The 24,773-nt window shown below is 35.6% G+C and overlaps 1 protein-coding gene across 2 annotated transcripts in view; it reads right to left on the reverse strand.

Moving 5' to 3' along the window:
• The window catches only part of UNC13C (unc-13 homolog C), a 141,331-nt gene that overhangs the window by 32,874 nt on the left and 83,684 nt on the right, over window positions 1–24,773 (reverse strand). For both annotated transcript variants that reach the window (XM_040706919.2, XM_040706923.2), the window contains 6 exons: window positions 22,985–23,053; window positions 21,600–21,689; window positions 20,133–20,261; window positions 12,739–12,872; window positions 9,646–9,731; window positions 428–554 (listed from right to left, as the gene is read on the reverse strand). In XM_040706919.2, the coding sequence (XP_040562853.1) occupies window positions 428–554; window positions 9,646–9,731; window positions 12,739–12,872; window positions 20,133–20,261; window positions 21,600–21,689; window positions 22,985–23,053 (635 nt within the window). The remainder of the gene's footprint in view (window positions 1–427; window positions 555–9,645; window positions 9,732–12,738; window positions 12,873–20,132; window positions 20,262–21,599; window positions 21,690–22,984; window positions 23,054–24,773) is intronic.

Raw genomic sequence — 24,773 nt, forward strand, 5'->3', positions numbered from 1 at the left:
ACATCAAATGAACGTTAGCCCAATGCACTAAGATTCAGTTCAGTACTGTATCCCAATAGCATCGTGTCTTGACCCAGAAATATGAAATATGAAAGATGTATGAAATAATACATGTACCAATGATCAATATTGCTGCTCTTCCAACATTTCCTATTTTTTTCACATATTTTCTGATCAAAATATTCTGTTATCTGTGAAAATGACAGCTGTTATAACAGGCAGGTAAACTGTTATATAAAACAAATGACAACAGTTTTAGTAATTAGTTTATAAATTGTGGAATTAAAGAGGATGAAGTACAGAATATGTATTTAAAATTAGTGCTGTATATATTGATATCTTGCATAAACTTAAGCATACATTTTTGAAGGAAATAAACCTTGCACCAAGCCCAAACTCATGGGAGCCTTCCCTACACACTACTTACAGAGAATATTCAGGCACTGCATCCTTGAAAGCATGGAGCTCTCGCACATATTCATTATAAAACCATTTCACTTTGAAGTGCAAATTCATATAATCTGTGCTCTTACATAACCGTTGATTTTCATGTTCTGTAATAAAAGAAGAAGAAATAAAAACATTTAATAACATCTTAACAGTAAATGACATTATCCTGCCTCAATGCAGTAGTGATACAGTACTTGCATTACGAAGGACAATCGGTTTGATTTTTTTAGAGGTAGGAGCACCTGCAGTTTCTGAATATCCTTAGGCAATACAAACCAAAGCACAGGTCAGTTCTAGAAATGAGCTGCTGCCAAATGATGAGCATACATTTGCAGGAGGGTACCATTTATTCAGTTCCATCCATTTAAGCTCTATTTTTGAAGTTAAGGTCGAACATAATAGAAACAAACATGAAAGTAATTCATGAGCAATTTTGTTTTTGTGTTTTTTTTAATTTTTTCTTTTTTGTGTAAGGGAAAGAATCTTTCACAAATCTCTCAGATGTAACTTGTAGCTACATGAAGCTGAAAAATACATCCTAATTTCCTAATATTAACCTTTGAGAAGTTCAAGATGGGGTTATCCACCATGAATGCAGGTGAGAAAACACAATCACTGTTGGTGTTTTAATTTAGATTAGAAGCCATGGGTGCTTTCACACTTTCTAAAGAGTTTGCACAAGTCGATGCAAATGTGAATTAGCACAGGCAGTATATTTTCAGTGTGGTGATCGCTTAATCCCTGTAACATTGAAATGAAATAATATGATTGGATGAAAGATAATGGATCAGGCCACAAATATGAAGAAATGAAGAAAATGAAGAAAAACGCAAAGTTCTTAACTGATTTAGAAGGACATATTTATGTATTACTTCACATCTCACCCCAGTATTTTTATGCTTTGCTAAAGGCAATGGAAGTCAATGGTTATTATCTGAAATACAAAGAAAGCCAACTAATTGATAATTATGTGAAATTTATATTTATTTTGATAATGTGAAATACTACTGACCTTTTCGAAAGGGCTCTTTGTGTCAGGGTAAATATAATAAACTGAAAACCAACCCTGAAAAACTTGTTCTGCCATTACCTCTTCTTTTTTCCATTTTTCATTTACTACAACTGATTTGCAGCTATGAAAAAGAACATTTTCTAGTTCTCCTTTTAAAAATATATTCTTTCACGAGAGGCTTCTACATATTCAGTCTTACCTCTGCATTTGCCTGGACATTTTCATCAAAATATTTTTGAACATTTCACAAATGTAATGGATTCCACCTTAAGCATTTCTATAAGATGATTAACTGGTGCTATTCACCATCTACGGATGGGGAACCAGGAATTTTACTAAGGGAACATACATAAAATATAAAACAGCAGCATAGATTTTGTTCATAGATTTCTTAACCACAGAGTTGTATTTCCTCACTGAATAGAGAGTAGGAAAGGAAGGCAGAATTCATTCTGAATTGTGAGAAAAAACAGTTTTACAATTTGTGTTTTTTTTTTTTTTTCTCTTGGCAGCAGCAGAAGTGCAATAGTCAATCCCTGACTTAACACAAAGTGCTCTATATTCGATTTGACATTGCCCTTTATATTAGAGGAGGAGCTCTCAAAACGAGAGTCTGTTTTGTCAGAGAGCTCTGCTTTGCTTCAGGTTTCACAAGAGGTAGGAGTGAGTTTAGGGCCAGCTGCCTAGCATCTGAAAAGGCAGAGATATGCATTGCTTTCTTGGAGAGATAAACTGTTTATGAAGAGTTCAAGGGCATAAAACAATAATGCTGCATAATGTCTAAGGGATGCAACATGTAATACCATGAGGGATGTGTGAATCTGCTGCAAAAAACAGCTTATTTTGACCTACAAAACACTGTTTGTCATTTGCTCCTTGCTGTGTTACACTGATACTTGAAACATTTCAAATTACTTTTGACAAGTGAACTTAGATATCTTCCCAATGTTACTGAACTGCTTTTTTACTCCTTATTGAAAAATTAGCTTATTAGCCTCATCAGTTAATTACTTATTCAGCATCAACTGCTTCTCAAAAAGTACCAGAAGTGGATAGGTATGTCACAACAAGACAACTCAAAGACACAAAATAGACGAAGCACGAACTTGCTCTGCCCTGCTTGCAACTAAAACAAACAAACAAAAAAATAAAAATACCAGTACAGCAAATAATCAACCTCAGTATAGCTTCTACCCTTCAGTATCACATCAGATTAAAATCCGTGCAACATGAAAGCCAAGCTGATCCAAAGAAATTCTTCTTTCCAAAGAAATCCAAAGCACAAGCACTCAAACATGAAATTCTGCCATTGGGTATACATGGCTAATGTTAACTACAGAAGGAAATAAGCACTTGTTTCCAAGGAGTCAAATAATTTGAATTGTGCTTTTTTACTGTTAGTGGAATTCTTTGTACATGAATTGATCATAGAAGGCCTAAGGAATGCAGGCTGTGAATGGACCAGAAGAAATCATCCATTATATCAGGTGTGAGATCCCTGACAATAATTAAAGCTCTGGTTCTGAAACATATGATGGAAATTGCAAACACTGAAGGAAGCTTCAACATTGTTGCAAAGTAATCATATAACCAGGAAGTAATTACATGTAAGAGGAAAATTAATGCTGGTATAGGAGTTCACTTTACAATTATTAGGCTTTCATAAATCTCTAATATGTGCCAAACTTGTGAAACAAATAGAGCATATATTCATGTTTTGGAAACCATTACCTCATTAAATGCTATAGTATAATGCTTGAGTTTGGGAGGAAATAGAGAATAAAGGTAGTAAAGGCAGTTTTAATTGTGTTGTATATCAATTCAGCTTAACATTTTTGATGTCAATTTTAAATACCTCCTTCCAAGAAGGAAACACCTGGACTTGATACACTCCTCTTTGGCTTATCACAAGAGTTCAAGCTGAGTATAAAACACTCATGGTAGTGTTTTATAAGCAATTAGTGGAAAAAACTTCTGAATTGGAAGAATCAGGCAGAAAGATAAATGCACAACTTTAATTATTAACAGCATTATATCCGGATCTGCCTCTGTAGCAGAAGAAAAGGCAGAAACAGAGATGTTCTCTACTTGCAGCTTCAGAAATTGCACTTGAAGCTTAATCTGTTAATATGGAAACTAACAACTTTAATGGATTTATCTTATTCTCCTGAAGGGTGCTGGGACGAGTGTCAAATGTTTAGTTTAGAACTAATGGGCTTGCCCATCAGGGGAAACTTACCACCGTATCTGTGTTTAAAAGACAGAATAAAGTCGATAAAAGAAAATTAAATAAGGCCAGAGCTTTCATTATGAATTACATGGTATAATATACATTTCTATTGTTGAGTGACAACTTTAAGATAAAATAATGATGTCAGACATTCACTGCATTTTCTCCAGTAAGATCTGGTGCAATGAATACACTGAAATGAGAAATAAAGCAGCTTTAACTTACTAAGATTACTGTAGGCTTGCACTGTGTACAAGCATCCAGTAGTACTTGCAGTTCTAATTATGGTTCAGTATGCAAAATTGAAGAAAATGGCTTAGGGAATGACCCAGAGATACAGTAGGTATGTCACTAAGTGCACGGTAGTGCTATACTAGAGATCTCTGAGGTAGTGGAAAGTAAGATCACACAATGATACAGCGCAATATGATGCCATGAAGAAGTATTAAATTAGCCCCTGGGAACAGTTCTGTTCACTTTATCTGTCTTAATTAGCTTGTCTAATTAACTTCAACAAAGTAGTACCATTTAGTATGGCTACAGTGCTTTTTAGACAAGAATTGGGATCTTTGTGTAGCTTGAGATCAATATTCAACTGGATTGCTGTACTCAAAAAGCTCAGGAAGCTCTCCAGTACATACAGAATGTAGCTGCTGTTATTGTCATCATTGCCAAATATGCTGACCAAATACCATTTCTAACTTCCCAGATCTGATCATGACATATTCAATCTAATTGATTATCTACCAAAGGAAAGTTGTTAATTAACCCCAGTAGTAATCTGCTCCTCTTTGCCCTTTCTCTCTGATTTCCCCATGAGGCTGCATTTGATTCTTCATTCCTAAGGTCTTAGGAGAAATGAGGATAGAAGACACATATGTTGAAGTACCTGGATACAGTACAGGATTTACTAAAATCAGGAAGTTCAGTAGTTCCATAGATACCCTGATGAAACACAGCATTCTGGTTGGTGCCACCTTTCATTCTCTTCTATAAACTGCCCTCCCTACCCTCCCACCCCAAATCTGCTATGTAGTCTTCATCTAAGCCAAGGGGGTATCCTGTCTTAAGGGGAAATTTGTAAATTAAGTTGAAGTGAAAACTAATTTGAAATCTGCCACCAAATGGTGTGACCTTTCCGCAGGCAGTGTTAGTATTATTTTTTTCTATGCTGGCACCATGCTTAGAATCAACTCACTAACTGTCTCTTCTCTTTCACATCGTTTACCAGTTTCTGCAATGAACAAGAAATCTGTCAGAGAAACAAAAAGATATTTGCTCATGCAATGAGGACAACAGCAATCTGCAAGGCTGCTCCAAAGGTAATGCCTCCAAATTGTTTTTTTTTATGTTGGCCTATGATGTCTGAGGCAGATGGTGGTGGTATGGCAGAAGAGGTTAAACCTTCCCACCACAATTCCATGTTGTTGCTGCGTGACAGATGGCAGCAGAGGGGCAGTCTGACAGAATGGTGTCTGACATGGAAGTATGGGTGAAAAAAAGGGGTAGAATTGAATTCCTCTGTGTGGAGGTGGTGGTGACTGGGTTAAGAAAGAGTGTTTTGTAGCTGAGAATTTGCTCTATCAAATGGTGTTATTGTGCTTTTTGTATCTGGTGTAGTTTCCATGGAAATGTATAGGAGGCATTACTTTCAAAATATTCTATATGAAATCTATATGAAGTGCATAAAATGATGAAATAATCTCCCTCCTCTTCTATATTATTAAGGTCTGACAACTCAGAATATCGTCTCTGCAGAACTGAGGCAATCTCCTGCTGTATCCACACAGCAGCCAATTTCTGGCCTGATCCTGATCTTGACTTCTGGCCACTACCAAAATTAGATTATCATAATAACAGCAATTAGAGTGCTCTATTTCTAACAGTCTGGATAGCTTTGGACATTTGATCTGACCTATTCAAAATTCAGAGATGCAAACTATAAGAGAAAGACATTACTGAGGACATTGATTAAAAAAGATACTTTTCAAATTGTATGTCTAATTTCAGCTCGTTAGCCTCTTATCTTCCAACATTTACGCCTTCCTGCTTAGAAGGAGAATGATTTCTTACCATATCAAGTCAGTAACAAATCACTTGCACTGCTGGTGGAATTCTCTCTGTTCTCTTTGGTTTGTACCGTAAATAAAGAATATTTTGATGACCAGACAGAACAAATGTAAACATCTTGTGAGCTCAGATAGGCTTGTATAAACTAAATGCCAAACAACAACGTATAATCAATCTTGCAAATCACTCCTACCTCACAAAATAACTCACAATGAAGAAAAAAGGCCAAACCTAATGAAGTGAGTTCTCAAAGAGAAACATTTGATACCTTCTCCATGCAGCATCAGTACGTGAAAATAATCCCAATAGCTTCAGATTAGAAAAAAAATCAGAACTGGAGTGGGATGAATTTGTTCAAGTTTGCATAGAGCTTTTAATCGTAGCCAAAGACTAAACATCATTATTAATCTGAAATGGAAGAAAATCTAGAATAAAACAATTAGCTCAATGCTAGATTTTATCGTAGTCTCTTGTTTGCATGTCACGTCAACCTGGAATGGTGCAGCCCTGGTCTCAGCAACTGCGGATTCTGGATCTGTCCTTCGGGATGCCCTTTTTCCCTCACCCATAAAGAGAACTGACTGAATTGACAGCAAAAATCTATACTGTCACACACCCATATGCTACCTTAGCATCTGTACCATCACGCAGCCACTGCAACAGAGCAAAAGGCCACTGCTGTGGAAGCTGCTGTTCTGTCTTTTCAGTCACACAGCGGCAGCCTCTAAGCACCCTTTCTTCCCATCAAAGAGGGCTGGAGTTTTCCTGGGCAAGAAATGAGGGAAAGGCAAGATGGAGAGGTGTAATGACTGCTGCCTGCCTCCTACTGGCACTTACTGCAGAGAGGTCAGACAGCACTACTGAAGAGCAACACCAGCAGCTGCAGCTCCCTGCATCCCCGAGTGGACAGATGAAGCATTCAGCTGTACAGCCAGAGGACAAGCCCTGGACAGCCATTCTCTCTGCTCTCAGGAAAACGTGAACACAGATGCTAGATGTTTCAGTATTCATCTTCTGTTAGAGAATAGAGATATGACATACTAATTCCCTGAATTTACCTTCATGGGAGTCAGTGGGTAGGAACTAATAAAGTGAGGAAAAGAACAAAAACAGGATCCTAGATGATCTTATTTAATCACATCAATGATCCTTTTTCAAATGATGTTGGACTATGTCATAGCTTCTTGATGAGACACAGGAAGGAATCAACTTCATAACGATAAAGATGATGCTCGAGAAAATTATTACTAAATTGGATCCAGCAGAGGCTGCAACAATCCTGGACTCTACATATGAACAGATGGCAGCCTGTGTTAATAACTTGGAAGGCTAGACTTGCATAGCTGAATGTGATACATTTCAATGATAAATAAATAAAAAACTGTATGAATCGAGTGTGACCATATTTAATGGCTTACTCCTAATTTTGCAGAATTCACACTGAAAGGTCTTCCTGCCATTAACAATTGCAGAATCAAATTCAGTTGGTAGAGGATTTGGGGAAATAGTGATTTAAAGAACAGTAAAGTTGGAGAGAGGAGCAGAATATTGATCTGTATTTTGTGACTACATTTATCAAGATTCTGTTGCAGGATGGAAATCATATACATTTATCATACTTTGTAATTAAATTCAGTTTCCTTTACGTATTCTATATACACAAAAACTGTCTCACTGTTGATTCTGGGAATGATCTGGGATGTTTAGTTAGAAAAATGGCATTTGCTCCTCTCAGAGAGCATCTATAGCAGCACAGAGGCAAGGCCAAACACAGGGTCTGGTTTGGAATAGATTTAAAAAGTCACATGCCTCCTAATTAATCCTCTATACCTCTTTCTGAACAGTCAGGACATACCTTATATATTAATCATGCTTAAATACATTAATATTTGTTTTCAAGTCCTGACCCAGCCAAACCTTCCATACTTGCTGTATTTCTCAAGAGCTTCTTGTTCTGTTCTTCACAACCACAATACAAACCATTATTTGATGTAAAGCTGCTTTTGTGGGATCAGGTACACTCTGCTTAGCAAGTAGAGTGGTCTTGGCTGAATCGTCTTCCTGTTGTACAGAATGTTTGTAGGTGAATAACTGAAACACTACAAGAATGGGAGGTGCTTATGGCTATTTGTGCACAAAGTACTACACATTCAAAATTATGGGAGCCTGATAATGTAATGCCTATTAGAAATTCTTATGAATCCTTGTGGTGTTATGATCAGAAAATTCAGTTTCTGTACACTCTCTTCTGTTGATACCAACTCCTGATTTACAGCTCGTTGCAATAGAATGCTATTACCACTCACTCAGCTTCCAGGGACATGTTCTAACCCAAAATCATGGCTTTCATTTGGTCTTCCTGCTTCTCAGCTTCTGGTGGCTTTCAGCTTCATTGATCACTCTTAAAGGATTATCTCCTGTCTGACATTAGCTTTCTCAGTCTAGTCCTTTTGATTCTCTAACATAACTATAGATCATTGACTTCTAATATTAGATTGCAAATCTTTTCTTACCCACATTCTAGATTTGGTTTCTTATATCTTCTTCTGTCATTATACATATTATAACCACTGCTCCTGTAATTCCTTCCTTCCTTTCTTCCAGAATTCAAATAACTAACAAAGCAACACCACAGTAGATGAACAAATTAATTCTTCCATTAATAAATGCTTTAGTCACTTGTCTTTTCTCTCCTCATCATGATGAAAGTTTGTATCATCATCAGAGTATCCCATTATCACATTCTGGAGAAAATACTACAGAAATTAATCTTCAAACACTGCTTTTTCCTTAAAGTCTGACCTCATAACTTCACCCTGGAAGATATGCCCTGTAGTCAGCAGCAGGCTTGGCTGATGACAGTGTATGAGTTTACTTTCCTAAAAGTCACAGCATCTGGTTTATTCTAATCAGCTACTTTTGCTAGAGTGCAAGTAAAAAAAAAAAAAAAAAATTCAGTTGGATACAAGACCAACGGAATACATTTCATTACATATCTTATATTGCAAAAAACTATTTGTCCAGTCAAATCCAATTTTGATCCATTTAGTTTCTGATTTTTTTTTGCCGCACTCTCAATATCAGATGGAAGCTAAAATCTGCTTGCATTTCTCCCACATTTAAATCTGAACTCTGTTTAAGAGTGAAATTAATTTAACTTTTTGTTGTTGCTGTTCTGGAGAAATACATTACAGTTTGAAAACATTCATGTTCAAGAGATGGCTTTAATAATTATCTAGAAGAATGATTATGCGTATGTGGGCTGGCAATATTTCCATTATTTATTAAGCCTATTCCCTTAATTCCATCTCTTCAGTATTTTTAATGTTTGATGTAGTAATTTTTACTTAGGATTTCTGAAATAATCATACTTTAATGACTGGGTCTGCAGATTATCTGGATTTTAACTGTTGTAGAGAAAAATATATTTCACCTGTGGTTTACTATCCTAAAGAACGAAAGAGAACTGCATCTGATTCTGTTGGAAATAACAAAATCATCTTCACATTCTGAAGACAGGTTTTCTACCTGTATGCACTTTTCCCATAAATTCATCCTGTAAATGTTTCTTAGGGCCAAGCAAGTGATTTTAAGCTAGTAAGAAAATTGGGAATGCCTATAATGGCATATTTTTTATTCTTTGGACATTGAAGATGATTTTGTTAGATTCGGATAATTAGAATTTGCATTTCAGCTTACAGTTCTTTTGCCTCCTGGTTGCACAATTAACTTCATATAGTACCAGTACATCTCTTCCCTTACAGTGCATTTGTACTACCATATGAATCATCTCAAATATATCAGAAAACTCCTTCCACCTGTGATTTGCAACGGAGATCACTATGGGTGAACTCTCTAGTGTAATTCAGGTTTTTTTAGTTACCTTCCAGAGCATACTTCATGTCCTGGGCAAACAGAGTCCACATGATTTCAGCACTAATTTTTCCCATGTTCAGCTCCTGAGGGAACCTACAATCAATCACATTACATCAGTTAGCCTGTTGCTAGAAATTATTCTTACAGCTGCACAACTGAAAGGCAAACATTTCCACAAGGAAATTATTTTCTGCCAAATAACTCCCTTAACATGCAGTCACTGTATTGTCTGCTCTGTACAAATGTCCGGGCACAGAAGCAGACCTAAGTAGGGCACCCAGCTAAAGAGCTGGGATTACTGCACAGAACCTGGAGTAATAAAACAGTCCTTAGCACTGTTGTGGTGCAGTGCGAATGCATTAGCAGTTCACCATAAATTTATAAAATCAAAGACCAAATTCATGCAGAAACATGCAGAGGTGTGTGCCTTTTGTCTCGAGTTTGATGCTAGCAAAGAATTTGATCTAAAATATTTTGATTTTTACTGAAGCACTAATCAACCTCAGAAAATATTTTGTGATTTTTAAATGAAACTTCAGAATTGCAAAGTTCTCATTGCCAAAGAAAGAACGGGAACAAAGGAAAATTTGATAGAACTAGCAATAAAGTCTATAATGTGTAAGGTTATGGAATGGCTAAAAATTGTGTCATGTCTACGTCCCAATTCAAACAAATACACCTAATTTCAATCATCCTAACATTTACCATGTATTTTAAACAAACTACCCCATTGTTATAATACCATTTGAACATTCATTTTAGAAATAATGGCATATTCAAAACTTGAGACTTCAACAAACTGACCAAGATGCACTTTCTGCATGTAAGCTCTACATACAACTGGAAGCAGTAGCTGGTGTCATTAAGGCATGCACCACTCCTGCCACAGTTTACCCTCAGAGCCAGCTTTACATGTGAACAGCCACATTTAATGTTCATTTGGTTACTCATGTTTCTAAGATTACTCATGTCACAGCAGCTTATTGTTTTTACTGTAGCTTTTAGAAGCTTCTAATAGGTTTAAGAAATTACTATGCTGGAACTTCAAAATTTGTAATAAAAAAATCGCTGTTAGATGAATACTTAATTCCAAGTTCTCTCTGAACTTCCTTTCCAAAACTTACACTTGTTTCCATGCTTAAAGCAATCAGAGACTGGTGGGCATTATGCAGCTGTCATAGGCATTATGCAAATATCATTGTTTCAGTGCTGCAAATCTGTGAGAAGCTAACAAGGCTTAACATACAAAAGAATGGTAAAAAAAAAAAAAATCTTTATGTTGAAGATAAATTGTAACAGTGGCAGTTGATAATTAAATGTTGAATTCTAAAGCACCCGTGCACATAAGGAATTTTGTACTCTTTCTATTTTATTGCTGTCTATGTAGAAATATGTTTTTCTGAACAATTTCAGAATTTAATCCCTAAGCAACAAAATGTCAGAGAAATTTCCCAAACAAAACTCTACATATTACATTTCTAGTCTTTCCAAAAGCCATAATCTCCACATTTCTCAGGGAAGCAAAAGACAACCTGGAGAGTGTTCTATGAGTCACTTTGTTTTTCTTGCTACAATTATTTCCATCTCATGGGCCCTAATTTTTCCAATTTATGTCATTCTTCAAGCAATACTATAAAATCACAGTTTATCTAAAACACTGCTGTCAGAATCAACTTCCTCACCCACATGACAGTCTCTTATCCTCAAGTCATAGATCAGCCAAACAGTGCTATTTGGTGAGACTTCATAATAAATAGAATATGCTAGGTTTTCATGACAAATAAATTAGCCATTTATACAATCTATCTAGCTAATCTGGATTTGAAGTGTGAGATACATATCTTCATGAGAAACAAGTGGACACCAGGAATTTCATACTAGGCTGTGTAAATGGAGTAAACAAGAACAATATTTTGTTTCTTCTTCAGGATAGAAAGCTGTTCCTTATTAATAAGGTCAGTGAAGGAAATGATTGCACAAAGCTGCTTATTCTCCAGGGCTGAGACAATTCTTCATTTATTTAAAGGAATTACTGGAATGAGACGGCAAATATTTTCCAGTCTGTGGCTATGACCCAGAGGTTTCTTTGGTAATTATACTGGAGAGTAAGTCTGAACTCTCTGGGTCTACAGATAAGTACATTTACCTGTACAGAGTGCCTTTTAGTATCTGTCAAACGTTGGCTGAAAGAGTCATTCTTGCTCCCTTTCAGACCATTCTATTAAATGTCTCCTGCCACTGCAGATGTGTCTGTTAATGGCTTAGCTGTAACACAGGTCTAAGATGCAATTTTAACTTTTTTATAAATCATCACAAAGAGATGATGCTCAGAATTGGTAGTCTCTACAAAATATCTCCAAGGAGCTAAAAGAGCTAAACCACTTCTCTAGGCCATGACAAGTTTCAATTAGCACTATTCCATTTCTTCAGTCTTGATATGTGAGTCATATTCCTTGGCATTCTCCGTGTATTTCATTTTCAAAACCCTTCCTCTCACGTCAATCGATTGGCGTGCTCTTCTCCACAAGTAAGTCAGTGACAAGTTATTCAACTTGTCTTGGTTACTGATTGTTCCTTTCTTGCATATTATATCTTGAGTTCTGAGAAACTAACTTTCACCTATGGCAAACTCAAGATACTGCTCTCTGTTTTTAAAACTTTCAAGTCAGTTAAGTTAAGCTTTCTCTCCAACCAACCATAAGTTTGGAGAGTGTTCCTTTGTGAAGTTCAGTACTTCTTTTTTCCCCCCAAAAAACTGTTACAATGCCTAAGAGAAGTCTCAGCATCATTTAAACAGCTTGTGTACCAGGACATTTGATAACATAAATATACCCACACTGTTTCACTGATCTTTGCTTTCTGTCTACCTATTTAGTTCTCTTGCATAAACTTTTCTGACTTTTTGGGATGGTGCACATAACTTGTGCCTTTAGTGTTCCTAAAACAAAATATTTTCTTTCCACTGACTAGAGTGCAAACTGTCCATTCTACAGCCAGAATTCCATAATCAAATTACGTTTAAAATACGTCTGTTCTGGTGTATTTCCTGTTCCTATTAAATCAACGATTCCTAGTTTTTATGGGGAAACTAATTACTTACTGGTTCAAGACAGGTGTATATGCTGTTTTATCTTCGTCTATGATAGTGACCATCAGAGTAATAAGCTGTGCCCAGAAATCCAAATTCTTTGTTGTTGGTCCCTGTTCTTCTTTAGGAACTTCTTGTTTCTTACCCTGTTAAAACAAGATTTTAAAATAGTATATATTAGAAAAATTAGAGAAACTATTAGGCAATTTCCACCTACAGCTTATTACTTAGTCGTATTAAGGGTCTTAAAAAAAATTGGATAAACACTGTCTTCAACCTATCCAGACTTCAGTAAACTGTATAATAGTCTGTACCTGGCTGCAGACGTATGTCTAAAACCACATAGTGCTAAGACACCCAGGTCAGCCAAGAACAGATTTTACTTTTTGTGCATATTCATACTTTTATTAAATGCATTCTTCAAGTTTTGGTGTGCTGAAACAGTGTACGTAAAATGGTCTGCTGAAATGGAACTTTTATACAATAAATAATAAACACTGAATAAATTAATAATGAGGAATATTTCTTGTTTTGTTGTGGATTAAACTATGTTGAAGTTATTGGGTCTAATTCCATCTATGCTCTTCACTGTAAATAAAGAAAGAGTTATATTTTAATTTATTTTGCAATAACAAAAATAACAAAGGCTATTGCCCAATGTATTTTGCACAGACATTTTACTCTGATAGATTGAAAAGAACCACAATATGTGCATTTAAGACAAGCAAAGAAAAACAGTGCAGAGTAGGAAGAAAAAAACCCCTGGAGATATAGTCATACTAGAAAAAGGTACATTCAAGAGGGATGTTATCTCTCCAGAGATTTATAGCTGTGAGCAAACCCAGACACATATTTTATTCCTTTTTAATTTTGGGGAAATGGAATTTTGTATGCATTTTGTAAATGACAGGAACCACAACTAGGCTTGCATCCAAAACAGAGCCATTATATTTCTGCAAGGACCAAGAATGACATGAGACACTGACCTGTCAGATGGATTATCAACAAAACTCTCCAATCATTAATATAAATCTGGCAAGTAACGCAGTGTTTTATATCCTCTTTGACTGAAAGCACCTTGTGCACCTTTTAGTGTTGTTATAAGTATGTATTAATACTCACCACTTACAAGCTTTGGCTGAGAATTTATTACTTTTCACCTCACTGAAATTTACATTAACTTTAAAAATGCATTCTCTGTACTTGTCATTTTTAGTCCAAATAAGACCTCTTCAACGGATCCTGTTTCTCTTTGGTTAGACCTCTATTAGTGCCATAGTGAATTAATTAAATGTTATCTTAACCTCAATAACTTTTATCTGTTAACAATATCTAGAGTGGCAAAAAGGGAATTTCAACAACACATAACTGAAAGTGTTTTTGCAGTCTCTGGAGAATCTCAGATAACCCTGTTGCAAACAGCTCATCTACAAATACTACAGCTTCAGTGTCTAACACAGCTGAAATAAAGGTAAGGCTCAGAAGCAGTTACAGTGCGTGGGGTGTGACTAATATCAGCAACCACCTCTGCAAGCAGAGAAGTTTTTCAAAACAGAAATGAATATTGGAGCATTAGTGTCACTCACAAGGTCTTTCCCTGGTGTACATTATGTAAGATTTTGTTTCTATAAGAAAGATATTTTTTCAAATACTATTTATATGTGTTTCTCAGAAGCTAGAGCATGTTTCAGGCAAGCTAACTGAAAGGTACTTGTATAAGATAAAGCTGATTCACATTTAGTCCCACATCTTATCCAAAAGTTGTATTTCACAGCAAAACCCTACCATGTCATACAGCTGAAACTGCGTTTAGTGACTGTGAAAATGAATCACAGAATGTGAAATTCTACCCTTAATTATAGGTAGAAAAATACGTTTAGTTCACAAAGTCTGGGTAGCACAAGAAGTGCTTTCCACAAAAGCTCGAGTGCAGAAATCTTCTAAAAGTCAAGATGACCACTGCAAAATCTCCCCAAAGTGTAATTTTTTTAAGCAGTCGGACATTAACAGATGTAGTTTTGTGCTCTGAAATAAAAGCACATCCTTTCCTCATACCCAGTTTTAATTTCCATTCTGAATCCTAAAATCTAACCAATAGGCTAGAAAGGATCAAAGCCATTCAAGTTATTTGTGCACTGTTATGGTTACTGCCGTTGTTATCTCAATATCAATAACTCTATTCACTCAAGTTACATACATCGAGAAAAAACTACTATAAAAATGTGAACCAAATACTCAGTGCACTAAATTTACACATGAATGCACAAATATAGTGAAAAGATGCATAAGCCAATGAATACTGCTTACTGTTATAGGGGACAAAAGTCATAGTGAGATTTTAAAGAATACATTTAAAAAGTCAAGGAAAATAAATTCTCAAGTATACAGAAAAGACAAAGTCACCAGTTAACAGCTACTGCTCATGTTTCATTACTTTTTTAAAGTCATTTTCTGAAGTTTCTTTTTCATTTTTGGTCGATGTATAATGCACTGAACAAGCTGAAATCAAGGATTGCTCTTACACCAGGCAGTCATGGGAGCTTCCAGCAAATGCTGACATGAATCAGTTAGCAGAATATATTTCCACAACAGTATATTAACACTGATTGGAAGCATGACAACTTATTTGGAAGATAAGAAATGGGACAAAGTCCTAACAGCAGCCAGAGCCAAGAGTGACACGGACCGCAGCTGTGATATCACACCTATTGGAAAAGAAAATCTAAAAGAGCATCACAGGATTAATGTAAAATAAAATCACTTACATTGTATCAAGCTTACTAAGAGATTTGGGTTGAAATTTTGATCAGCTTCAGGGAAAAGGACATTAGAAGGAAACTTAGGACCTTTACAGTGTAACAGTATCTGTGCAGTATTTACATACTGTCTAAAGCAGTATGTAAATAGAATAAAATCCCCCACAGTATTATTACACTGAAACTGCATACCTGAAAAGTAGCATTCAGAGAGGAGAACAGTTTTTTGCTACTGCACAACTTGATTTTGTGTTTCATACTTACACAGTTACATTGCATAGGTTCGCTCAGGGGAGAGAACTTCAAGAGAAGGATTCCAGAAGGAAATCCATTTATTGAGAACATAAGCAAAAATTTCCAGAATTTTTTTTGTTTCCTTAAAATGGAAACAGTAACAGATTCGTAAACTGAGGCAGAAAATTAGCAACGTTCTTCCTAAACTGGCTTTTGACAGCATTATTTTTTTCATCATAAGAAATCCAGCTCTTCCCTGAGATCAGTGTCAGCTGAAGAGAAGATACTACATCTGCTGCATAAGGAATTAGTTCCTCATCGGAATGCTTTGTCTCAACTAATGAAGACAGGAGCAAATATCATGATGTCACAGCATCATGTTCTACTTTCTCTTCTATTCGTTTGTTATTTGTATTATTCTGTAATCAGCTGGTTTTGTATCTTGCTTTGAAAACCTAGGATGACGTTTTTGCACACTGTTAGCATTTGCTATGCTTCACCCCAGGAAATATTGTTATTCCCGGAGAGTGATATTTTGCTGCAAGACATTTGCTTTCTAACAGTGGTAGGCTGTCTGACATGAGCGTAATAAAAAGAGGAAGCAAAGACTGCTGAGCATATTCTGTGATTTTCTGCTAACTCTTCTTGCAGTGGAAACTCTCCGATCTCCTCCTTAAACACCCTCTTTTACATCAATTGTTATTTCATTTTCACCCTGCAATCAGAGAATTACACGCGTTCAGATACTCAGCATATTTTTCTAGTAGTACTGTGGAAGGTGCCTTTGAGAATTTCAGGTTGTAGGGAAGGGCAAACGTAGAAGGTAATTAACGGGGGTTGCACACACAGTATGTATAATGTCCAGGAACCTACCACTTCTGTCCAGATGGAAACACTACCGTTTAAGTAACGGTAATGCTGTCCACAGGATGATTCAGGCAAGAAATGAAGCATGGTAAAGCTCCAAGCCTGCAGTGGGCCTCAACAAGACAGCAGCTGCCAGTCTTTCCCCTGAGTGAGAGCAGGTGGTGGCCTACATACAAACCATGTCTTGTTGCTTTGGGGTTCATCGGTTTCAGCTCTCACTCCTCACAGCTCAAATCTCAGCTGTGCAGCTCAAATGTGACCCTCCTCTGCTCCCCACCATGCTACCACAAACTCAGTTTCCTTTTGGAGGAGGCCTCCATTGGATAGGGAGGAGAGCAGAGAGAAGAGAATGGTTAATGAAGAAGGCTCGAGGATGAAATCTATGGTAACTGGACTAAGGGTTTTCGAAATAAAGCTAATAAAATATTAATTATTGTTTTCTGTTTCATAATGATATTTGCAATGCCACAAATCTGTCTGCAATATGCCTTCATTCACCAGAAATCCTTCAGAGCTCTGGATTCCAGCAAACTGTATTTAGCTGTTCTGTGTGCAGAGGTATTGGTGGCAAACAGGACAATCAGGAGTACGACTCTAGAGTTGATGCAGAATTTAGGCAGTAATCTGAATTATCTTATTTATTTCTTTATTAAAGCTAATTAATTAGATTAATTTCCTCAGTTACCTACCACCAGCCATGAAACAGAAACTTTTCCTATCAGTTATTAAGATTGCATGCGATTGTTTGATTTCTGATGAGTTATTTTGTATATAGTCTATTTCTATTCAATTTATATGTTACTTTCTTCTAATTTTCACTAAAATTCCCATATTTTCTAGGTTATTATCAGCTTATATTCTGTAAACACTTGCCTTCATAAAGTTTCAACATACAAACTCGCCTGCTGGGATTCTTGCTGAAAGGGAGCAGAGAAGGTATGTAACTACAGGGAAGCTGCAGTTAATTCATTTTTGCAGCTCAATGAATATTTGCAGATTATTATTATTATTATTATTTAATTTCAGGACTTCATACCATTCTATCAGTAAGTACGGGACTTCAAAATATTTATGTAAGACATGAATAATGTAACAAGGCCTCATTCATCCTTCTGTTCTAAAAAGCTAATCTGGAGAGAGACATCAATTTAAACCTGTTTTACATTCTCCACCAGACCAGTCTATAACAGCCTTGCATTTTAGACTATCTATTGCTGTACGTTTTGGATTGCTGTGCAGATTACATCATATTCCACGTTTACCTGTTAACTCAAGTGTTTGCTGATAAGCTCTGCAGACTTATCAATATCCAGGCTAGCAACAGCTCATACTATGTTTAACAAACAAATTCAAATTGCTGCAAAGTAAATGTTAGCTCAAAAAAAAAAAAAAAAAAAGAAAAAAGAAAAAAGAAAAAAATAACAACAAACAAACCCAGAGCTGTTGATAAGGCAAATGGATGTGATGCTTGAAGTTGCTGTTCCTACTGGTTCACAGTAGTCTTCAGCTTGCAGTATATTCTGTTGCAGAATAAATGCATACATGAGCCCTCAAAGTGTGCTCCTTGATTATTTTGGGGTAAAAGCTGCCTGCAGAAATGGGTGTTCTGCTACCTGCAGCCATTTGAGTAAAATGGATAAAATTAAAATTGCCACCCTGTGCTCATAATTAGCAGGTTAGTGCTCTTTGACTAAACACACACTTTTTCAAGGTTATCACATAAACAACAAACATCCTTTGGAAGACAAGGGACAACAACAATTTTAAAACAATTCTGCCTAATGAGGTGTAACATGAAAACAAGAAAAAATGGCATCTAATGGAGAAGAAATGAGATATAGAAGTATAAAAGCAACAAAAATGCATGCAGGTAAGTGGGAAGCCTTACACATCCCTTCTTCTCCAAGATAAAGCTAATGAAAGTGCGCTAATTCAAGTTAGTTTCAGAAGTGCCAGAATATCATTGCCCCCCCTTCTCCCTACGGACTTTCTTTATACAATTCCTTTCTCCTCCTACATTTAATTAAATTTTCTTCTCCAGAAAATAAAATAAATGTAATTCATCTCTGTACAAACAAACAAATAGAAAGCCCCCAAAGCAGTTCCATAGAAAACTTGCTTCTGCAATAATTCATTAACCATAATATGAAAAAAAACCTGCATGAAAATCAGGGGAAAAAGACAAATCACCTGTGTAATCATTTGTACTCTGTTACAAAGGTAATGCATATCGTTTGTACTTCACATTATTTAATACATACAATATGCATCTGTTTTCAGTAGTATCAAGGTAGCTGCAGCATGATAAATTTCAGGCACTTTCTTAGAAATTCAAATATTTCAACTGTTTCCTGTTACCCAGCAGCAAAAATCAATATAAACCTATGACAAATCACCACTCAGAGATTTCTTATTTAGTGTGATTTGATGCAACCGCACCATCACAAAGGCTTAAAGTTACTGAATTTTGTATTTATTAGACAGTCATTGCTACAGCTGAATAAATTCAATTGATTTTCTGGAAGAAGAGTTCTGCCTACAGGTGTTGGTTGGAGTTTCTTACACTAAAAGTTTGAAAGCTAGAGGTAAACTTCCCATGTGTTGGGAATCCAACATTAGAAAAAAATATTCTTATTTGATAAAGTAGAACGGATAGGCTGTACTTTCTCTTCTAGAATGCAGGTATTCATCTTTTTAATTCAGTTGAGATGTGCTTTCAAATTAAATGTCTCATATCATGTAGTATAAATGTTTTTATTTATGATACACTACACAGCAAATGTGTATTTGCCTAACAACATAGTTCATCATTTCCAAGACAGTAGTCACCAAAACACCATTTTTCCAGTGTATCACCCAGAAGGCAAAGCTAGTGAACAGGAGGTAATGTGATAAAGCAGTGATGCTCCTTTTAGACAGTAGCTTAATTCTGCAAATTTCCTTATTTTAGCCTTATTTATAGAATAAACTCTGTCAATGTTATAGAAAAAAAAAAGCATTTTTGAGGCTTTTGCATGGCATTTGAACATGACAAATGCTATAATTACTTTGCATGGAAAGCTCACCCTGATGGACTGTTGTTTAGAAATGTTACATAATTATTCTCTGCTTCTAAAGCCTGAATCCAAGTACGCATCACAGGTGATAAAATACTAACCTGGAAAGACAGTATATTATTTTCCACAGACTAGAATACTTCTTTCCTACAACCACTGAAGTGTAATATTGAATTTTTAAGAATTATTTTCCAATTATTAATCATAAACAAACAGTAAGCAATTAAATTTCATCTTTAAAGTCATTGGACAATTTTATAGCTGTGTTCAATGTGAAGTCTAATTTATAGGCTGACATTTTCATTTTGAAACTCATCTTGCAAGCCATTTAAGAGTTCACATTTGTCTGTGGATTTATTTATTGTATTATACTCTTTATCATAAAAATAAAATGAAAATAACTCAAGTGCTTTCATATGAGGGAATGCTGGGATTCTTCGTATTTACTTACTGTAAGCTAACTGGAATGACTGAGTGAAGCATGAAGCCTTACCTGGTCTATTAATTGGGAGTATAGATCATAGCAATTGTCAAAAATGTATCTGTATGTTGAGTCTAGGCAGGCTCTCACACAGTCTTTCACCACAGTACTGGCTCGAGGTGGGCTTTGTAATTCAAGGACCTAAGAAAACATTTCATAAATGACAGAATTTCAGAATCAGGTGGAATAGAGAAAATCCAAACATTGCAATGAATGCAGCTTTGAAATACAAGAACACAAGTGTTGAAATACAGTAATGATAATGTATAAAGTCACATTGACTTCAGGTGATCTAAGCTTAAAGATGCCTTAAGACATACTTCAGTTAAACAAATAAGTGATATCACCACATGTTAAATGAAATTATTCATAAAATGGAAGAAACATCTGTGCCCAAAGTTATGCATCATAATATCATCATTGAATCATAGAATGTCCTGTGTTGAAAAGGACCACAATAACCATCTAGTTTCAAACCGCCTGCTATGTGCAAGGTCGCCAACCATCGGACCAGGCTGCCCAGAGCCACATCCAGCCTGGCCTTGAATGCCTCCAGGGATGGGGCATCCACAACCTCCTTGGGCAACCTGTTCCAGTGTGTCACCACCCTCTGTGTGGAAAAACTTCCTCCTAATATCCAACCTAAACCTCCCTGGTCTCAGTTTAAAACCATTCCCCCTTGTCCTATCACTATCCACCCTTGCAAACAGTTGTCCCCCCTCCTGTTTATATGCTCCCTCGATTTTCCTCTTTTTGATGGATTTTTCCTTCTTTCCCTTAAGATCTAGCTCTGTAAGATAACATTAGGCCTTATGATTATGTGATTTTCTCTGAACACCAGCCCAATTGCTTTTCATTTTTTACAACACAAAACTCTACCATTTTACTCCACTTTAGGAAACATTAATTTGAATTTCAATGTAATTAGTCATTTTAATTCTCTTTATGTTGTGCCTAACACAGTGAAATCACAGTCTGTTGTTGCAAACTGTTTTGGTATTCCCACCCAGTAATATCAATTTGTGACACTTCATTCTAGAACTATTTCAGAACTCTATCACCTAGATATGAATCTCTAGATTGATGAAAGAAATCAGAGTTATCAAACCTGCTTTTCTACTTCACATGTGATATTAGTAGGAACACAGTCTACATGATTCATGTTCTTAAGGAAATTAATAGATTTTCCTTTATTTGTCTTGACTTTAATTAAAGTGGTTTTTTTTTAATTGTTGTTGTTTTTATTTCTTTCAGAACATGTAAATTAATTATTAGGAAAGGAAAAAATTGCTGGAATTTTTTTCAAAGATAATGGCTTTATTTTTACCACGTTGTTAGTGTGATCTGTTAGTGTTTACAACAGTGATCTTGGGAAACTGAGGGACTGAAAAATTGCAGAAGAGGAATTGATTAAGAAATGATCAAGAGGATTATAATACTACCTTCCTAGAAAATAAAAGTCCAAATAAAGGACAATACCTTCATTCGAAAAAAAGTAATGCTGGTAAGAAGGTCCACAGTTGATTTCAGATCCTGAAGTCTTTCAGAATTGCTGGCAGGAAAGTTATCCTGGTGAATGAGGAAGAGAGGAATTGTGAAATGGAAAAACTAGGAAAAAAATTATCCGGAAAAATAAAAGCGATGCTTGGAAGGATTAGAAATGTTCACCTGCTGTTCTAATTCTGCCTGTGAGGAAGCTAAGAGTAAATTTCTCCTTTCACGTAAATGGGAGCACTTCTGATAATACTACTCAGTAATATGAATTATTTAAATTACTGTGACGTTTTCAAAACATTAATGATACAAAAAATACAACAAGAAATGCAGGGAAGTGTTGCTAATGAAAATTATTCATGCATTTTCCATGGCACACAATTAACTGGTGACCATAGACTCAGTAAGCTTATTGAAGGAATCATTCATGAAATTTGTGCTGTGATCTTTAGGTTCACAGGAAGATTGATGGTAAGTACTGTTACTTAAATGGATTCATACTAATGAAACATCAGCCAAACATCTTTATGCCCCAGTATAACCCGAATAACATTCTTCAACATTAGAATGACTTAGTCTGTTAAGGGTTAGGTCTTAAACACAGAGTATATGCAGCTTCTATGATCTCTAACGCCTTAGGATATTTTAAATATTCTCTCCATCTTTCCATTTTACAAAGCAAGCCAAATTGAACACAGAAATCCCTGAGCTTTGTGCTGCCATTCCTAGAATTTGAAAGGAGAGCTAAAGCTGATGGAATCCTTATTAATTACTGTTCATTAAAAAACGTCATGATCTAGTGAAATGGAGATAGAGAGTGAGAACGGTATGATAAGTGGCAGGTTTTTCATGCATGCCTCTTTCTGGAAAAGGCTGTGTTTGGGGCATGACACAGTGGAAAGAGGTTCTATGAGGCATAAGTAAAATCAGGACTCCTATCATCTAGAAAAGTGAAGAGTCAACTCAGCATTCCTAGGATCTAATCTTGGTGGCTGTAGCACCTCTCAAAATAAATCTATCAGTAACTGCAATTTACATGACAACAGTGAAAGGTAAATCCCAGTTGAATTAAATGGTTAATTAATTTAACTGAAGCCATTGAATCCCTATACTTTCTTGAATGTCTGCTCATCTCCTGACTCATTTAGTAGCTTTTGGGAAAAAAAAAATCAAATTGGAAAAATAGTTAAAATGCTTAAACACTGTAGGTTTTGATCTGATAGATTTGGGGTCTTCTATTAGCACTCTTTTACAGCTTCTATACCACAGGAGGGATTAATCTCTAAAACTTCTTTAAAGAAGATAAAGCACACAAGGATATTTGTAGGAAAACACATTTGAGTCATCTAGGTAAAACATGATGAACTTACCCTATATTTAGATAAATCAATCCTCAGAGAATTATGCAATTGATCCAGAAGTTTAATGAACTTTTCCCTCTGTAAAACGAAAACAAGAATACTTTGCATAAGAACTAGTACATTTTTGTAAACAAGGGTAAAATTACAACTCTTTTTTTTTTTTTAATTTCTAAGAAAGCATTTAATCTGTTTACATTCTTAATTCATTTGGAAGATAGATTAATCTCCATTCTTTTGTGTAAAAGTACTGTCTGAGATATCTGGGCTTTGAGGCCAGGCAATGTATTTTTTACAACTGTGCTTTTGCTTTTATCCTGCATTGCCGTTTACCTGGTACACATTCAACACTGTGTAGCTGTGCAATGCATTAGTGAGATGATGTAGGCTTTCCTGTACAGTATTTACCTTTCTGTCACATTATTAAATAACTCAGACAAACTACCTAAGAATTGAAAAATGTCATCTGCTGTCTGTGACAAAATGCAATAAGAGCATCAATTTGATTTAAAGTTCCAAGTTTTCATCTATGTTATCAGGGCTTACTAAAACAGATGAGCTTCTTAAGTTTTTTATATTTGCCTTGCAATTACTTACACTCTTCAAGAAATGACTTCCTTTTCCCACGTAAGAAATGATGTTAATTTACAACAGAATTTGATGTAAAAGTATGATTGAAAATAACAATTTAGAAACAGTGGCTTTTGGAAGAATAAGCCAATACTACGCAATTACATCTTAAATGTTGAGATTACTTTGTTATCATCATAGATGAGATGGAGTGAAAGCATTTTGCTATGAGATAGCCAGCTAATCTGTGCCATTTCCAAGCAATATTAATGAGAGTTTTTTTCATTACCAAATTTTCATTCTTCATATTAGAATATCTATCAGTGCACTGCATAAATTCTTACCAACATATGTGAAAGCAGCAGAATGTTGGAAGTAGCAAAATCTGATAGCTCTCATAATACTACCTGTGAAATAGGATATGCACTAATATGAAAACAGAGCCCTTTGTGCACAGTCTCCTATCCCTCAGTGGAACACTAACCTACACCTAAAGCCACCAATTTGGCACAGTTCCCTTAAGGGATCAATCAAAAGGGGTTTTTTTCTGTCATGCTATAAATCTGCACTAAAGTATTCAGTCAGCCAAATCCTTCCCAGCTGTAGCCTGAGGACTTGAATTTGAGATGTTCTTTTTGATGAGTGATGTGCAGCTATCCACTAACAAATGCCTGTTGAACAAGACAGTAAAATAATCTTTTGCTTATAAGTCAATTTATTAAAGAAAGATCTCAAAAATCTCTGTTAGTGATGCTTACTACTCTATTGTCTTTTCATCCATCTGTTGAACCATGAATTGAATTGGAAATTGCGTCAAAGGTAAACTGGCATTAACATCAGAGAGAGGATTTAATCCCCTCCAATCTAAGGATGAAAGAAAGTAATTCAGATCATTAGCAAAATGGAAGGAAAGAATAGAAAATGCGACAAAACATTGTATATTTCAAAAGCTGGATAAAAGTCAAAAGTCTAATAAGGCTCAAACATGGAGTGAGTTGTCTTGTTTCAACATGATGTAAATTCATTCCACAATATACCATCAATTAGTTTATACAAACGAGCAAGTTCAGAGCAGTATTCCAGTAATTAAATCATAAATATTCTCATTTTTATAATATAAATAAAGGAACATTAATATTCATATTTCATAGCAAACCTTAAAATATAAAAGAGCATCACTACCTCTGACACTACTTCATATCACTATAATTTGTACTTAGTTATTTTTTAA

The sequence above is a fragment of the Gallus gallus genome, chromosome 10, assembly GCF_016699485.2.
Source record: "Gallus gallus isolate bGalGal1 chromosome 10, bGalGal1.mat.broiler.GRCg7b, whole genome shotgun sequence".
Lineage (NCBI taxonomy): Eukaryota > Metazoa > Chordata > Aves > Galliformes > Phasianidae > Gallus > Gallus gallus.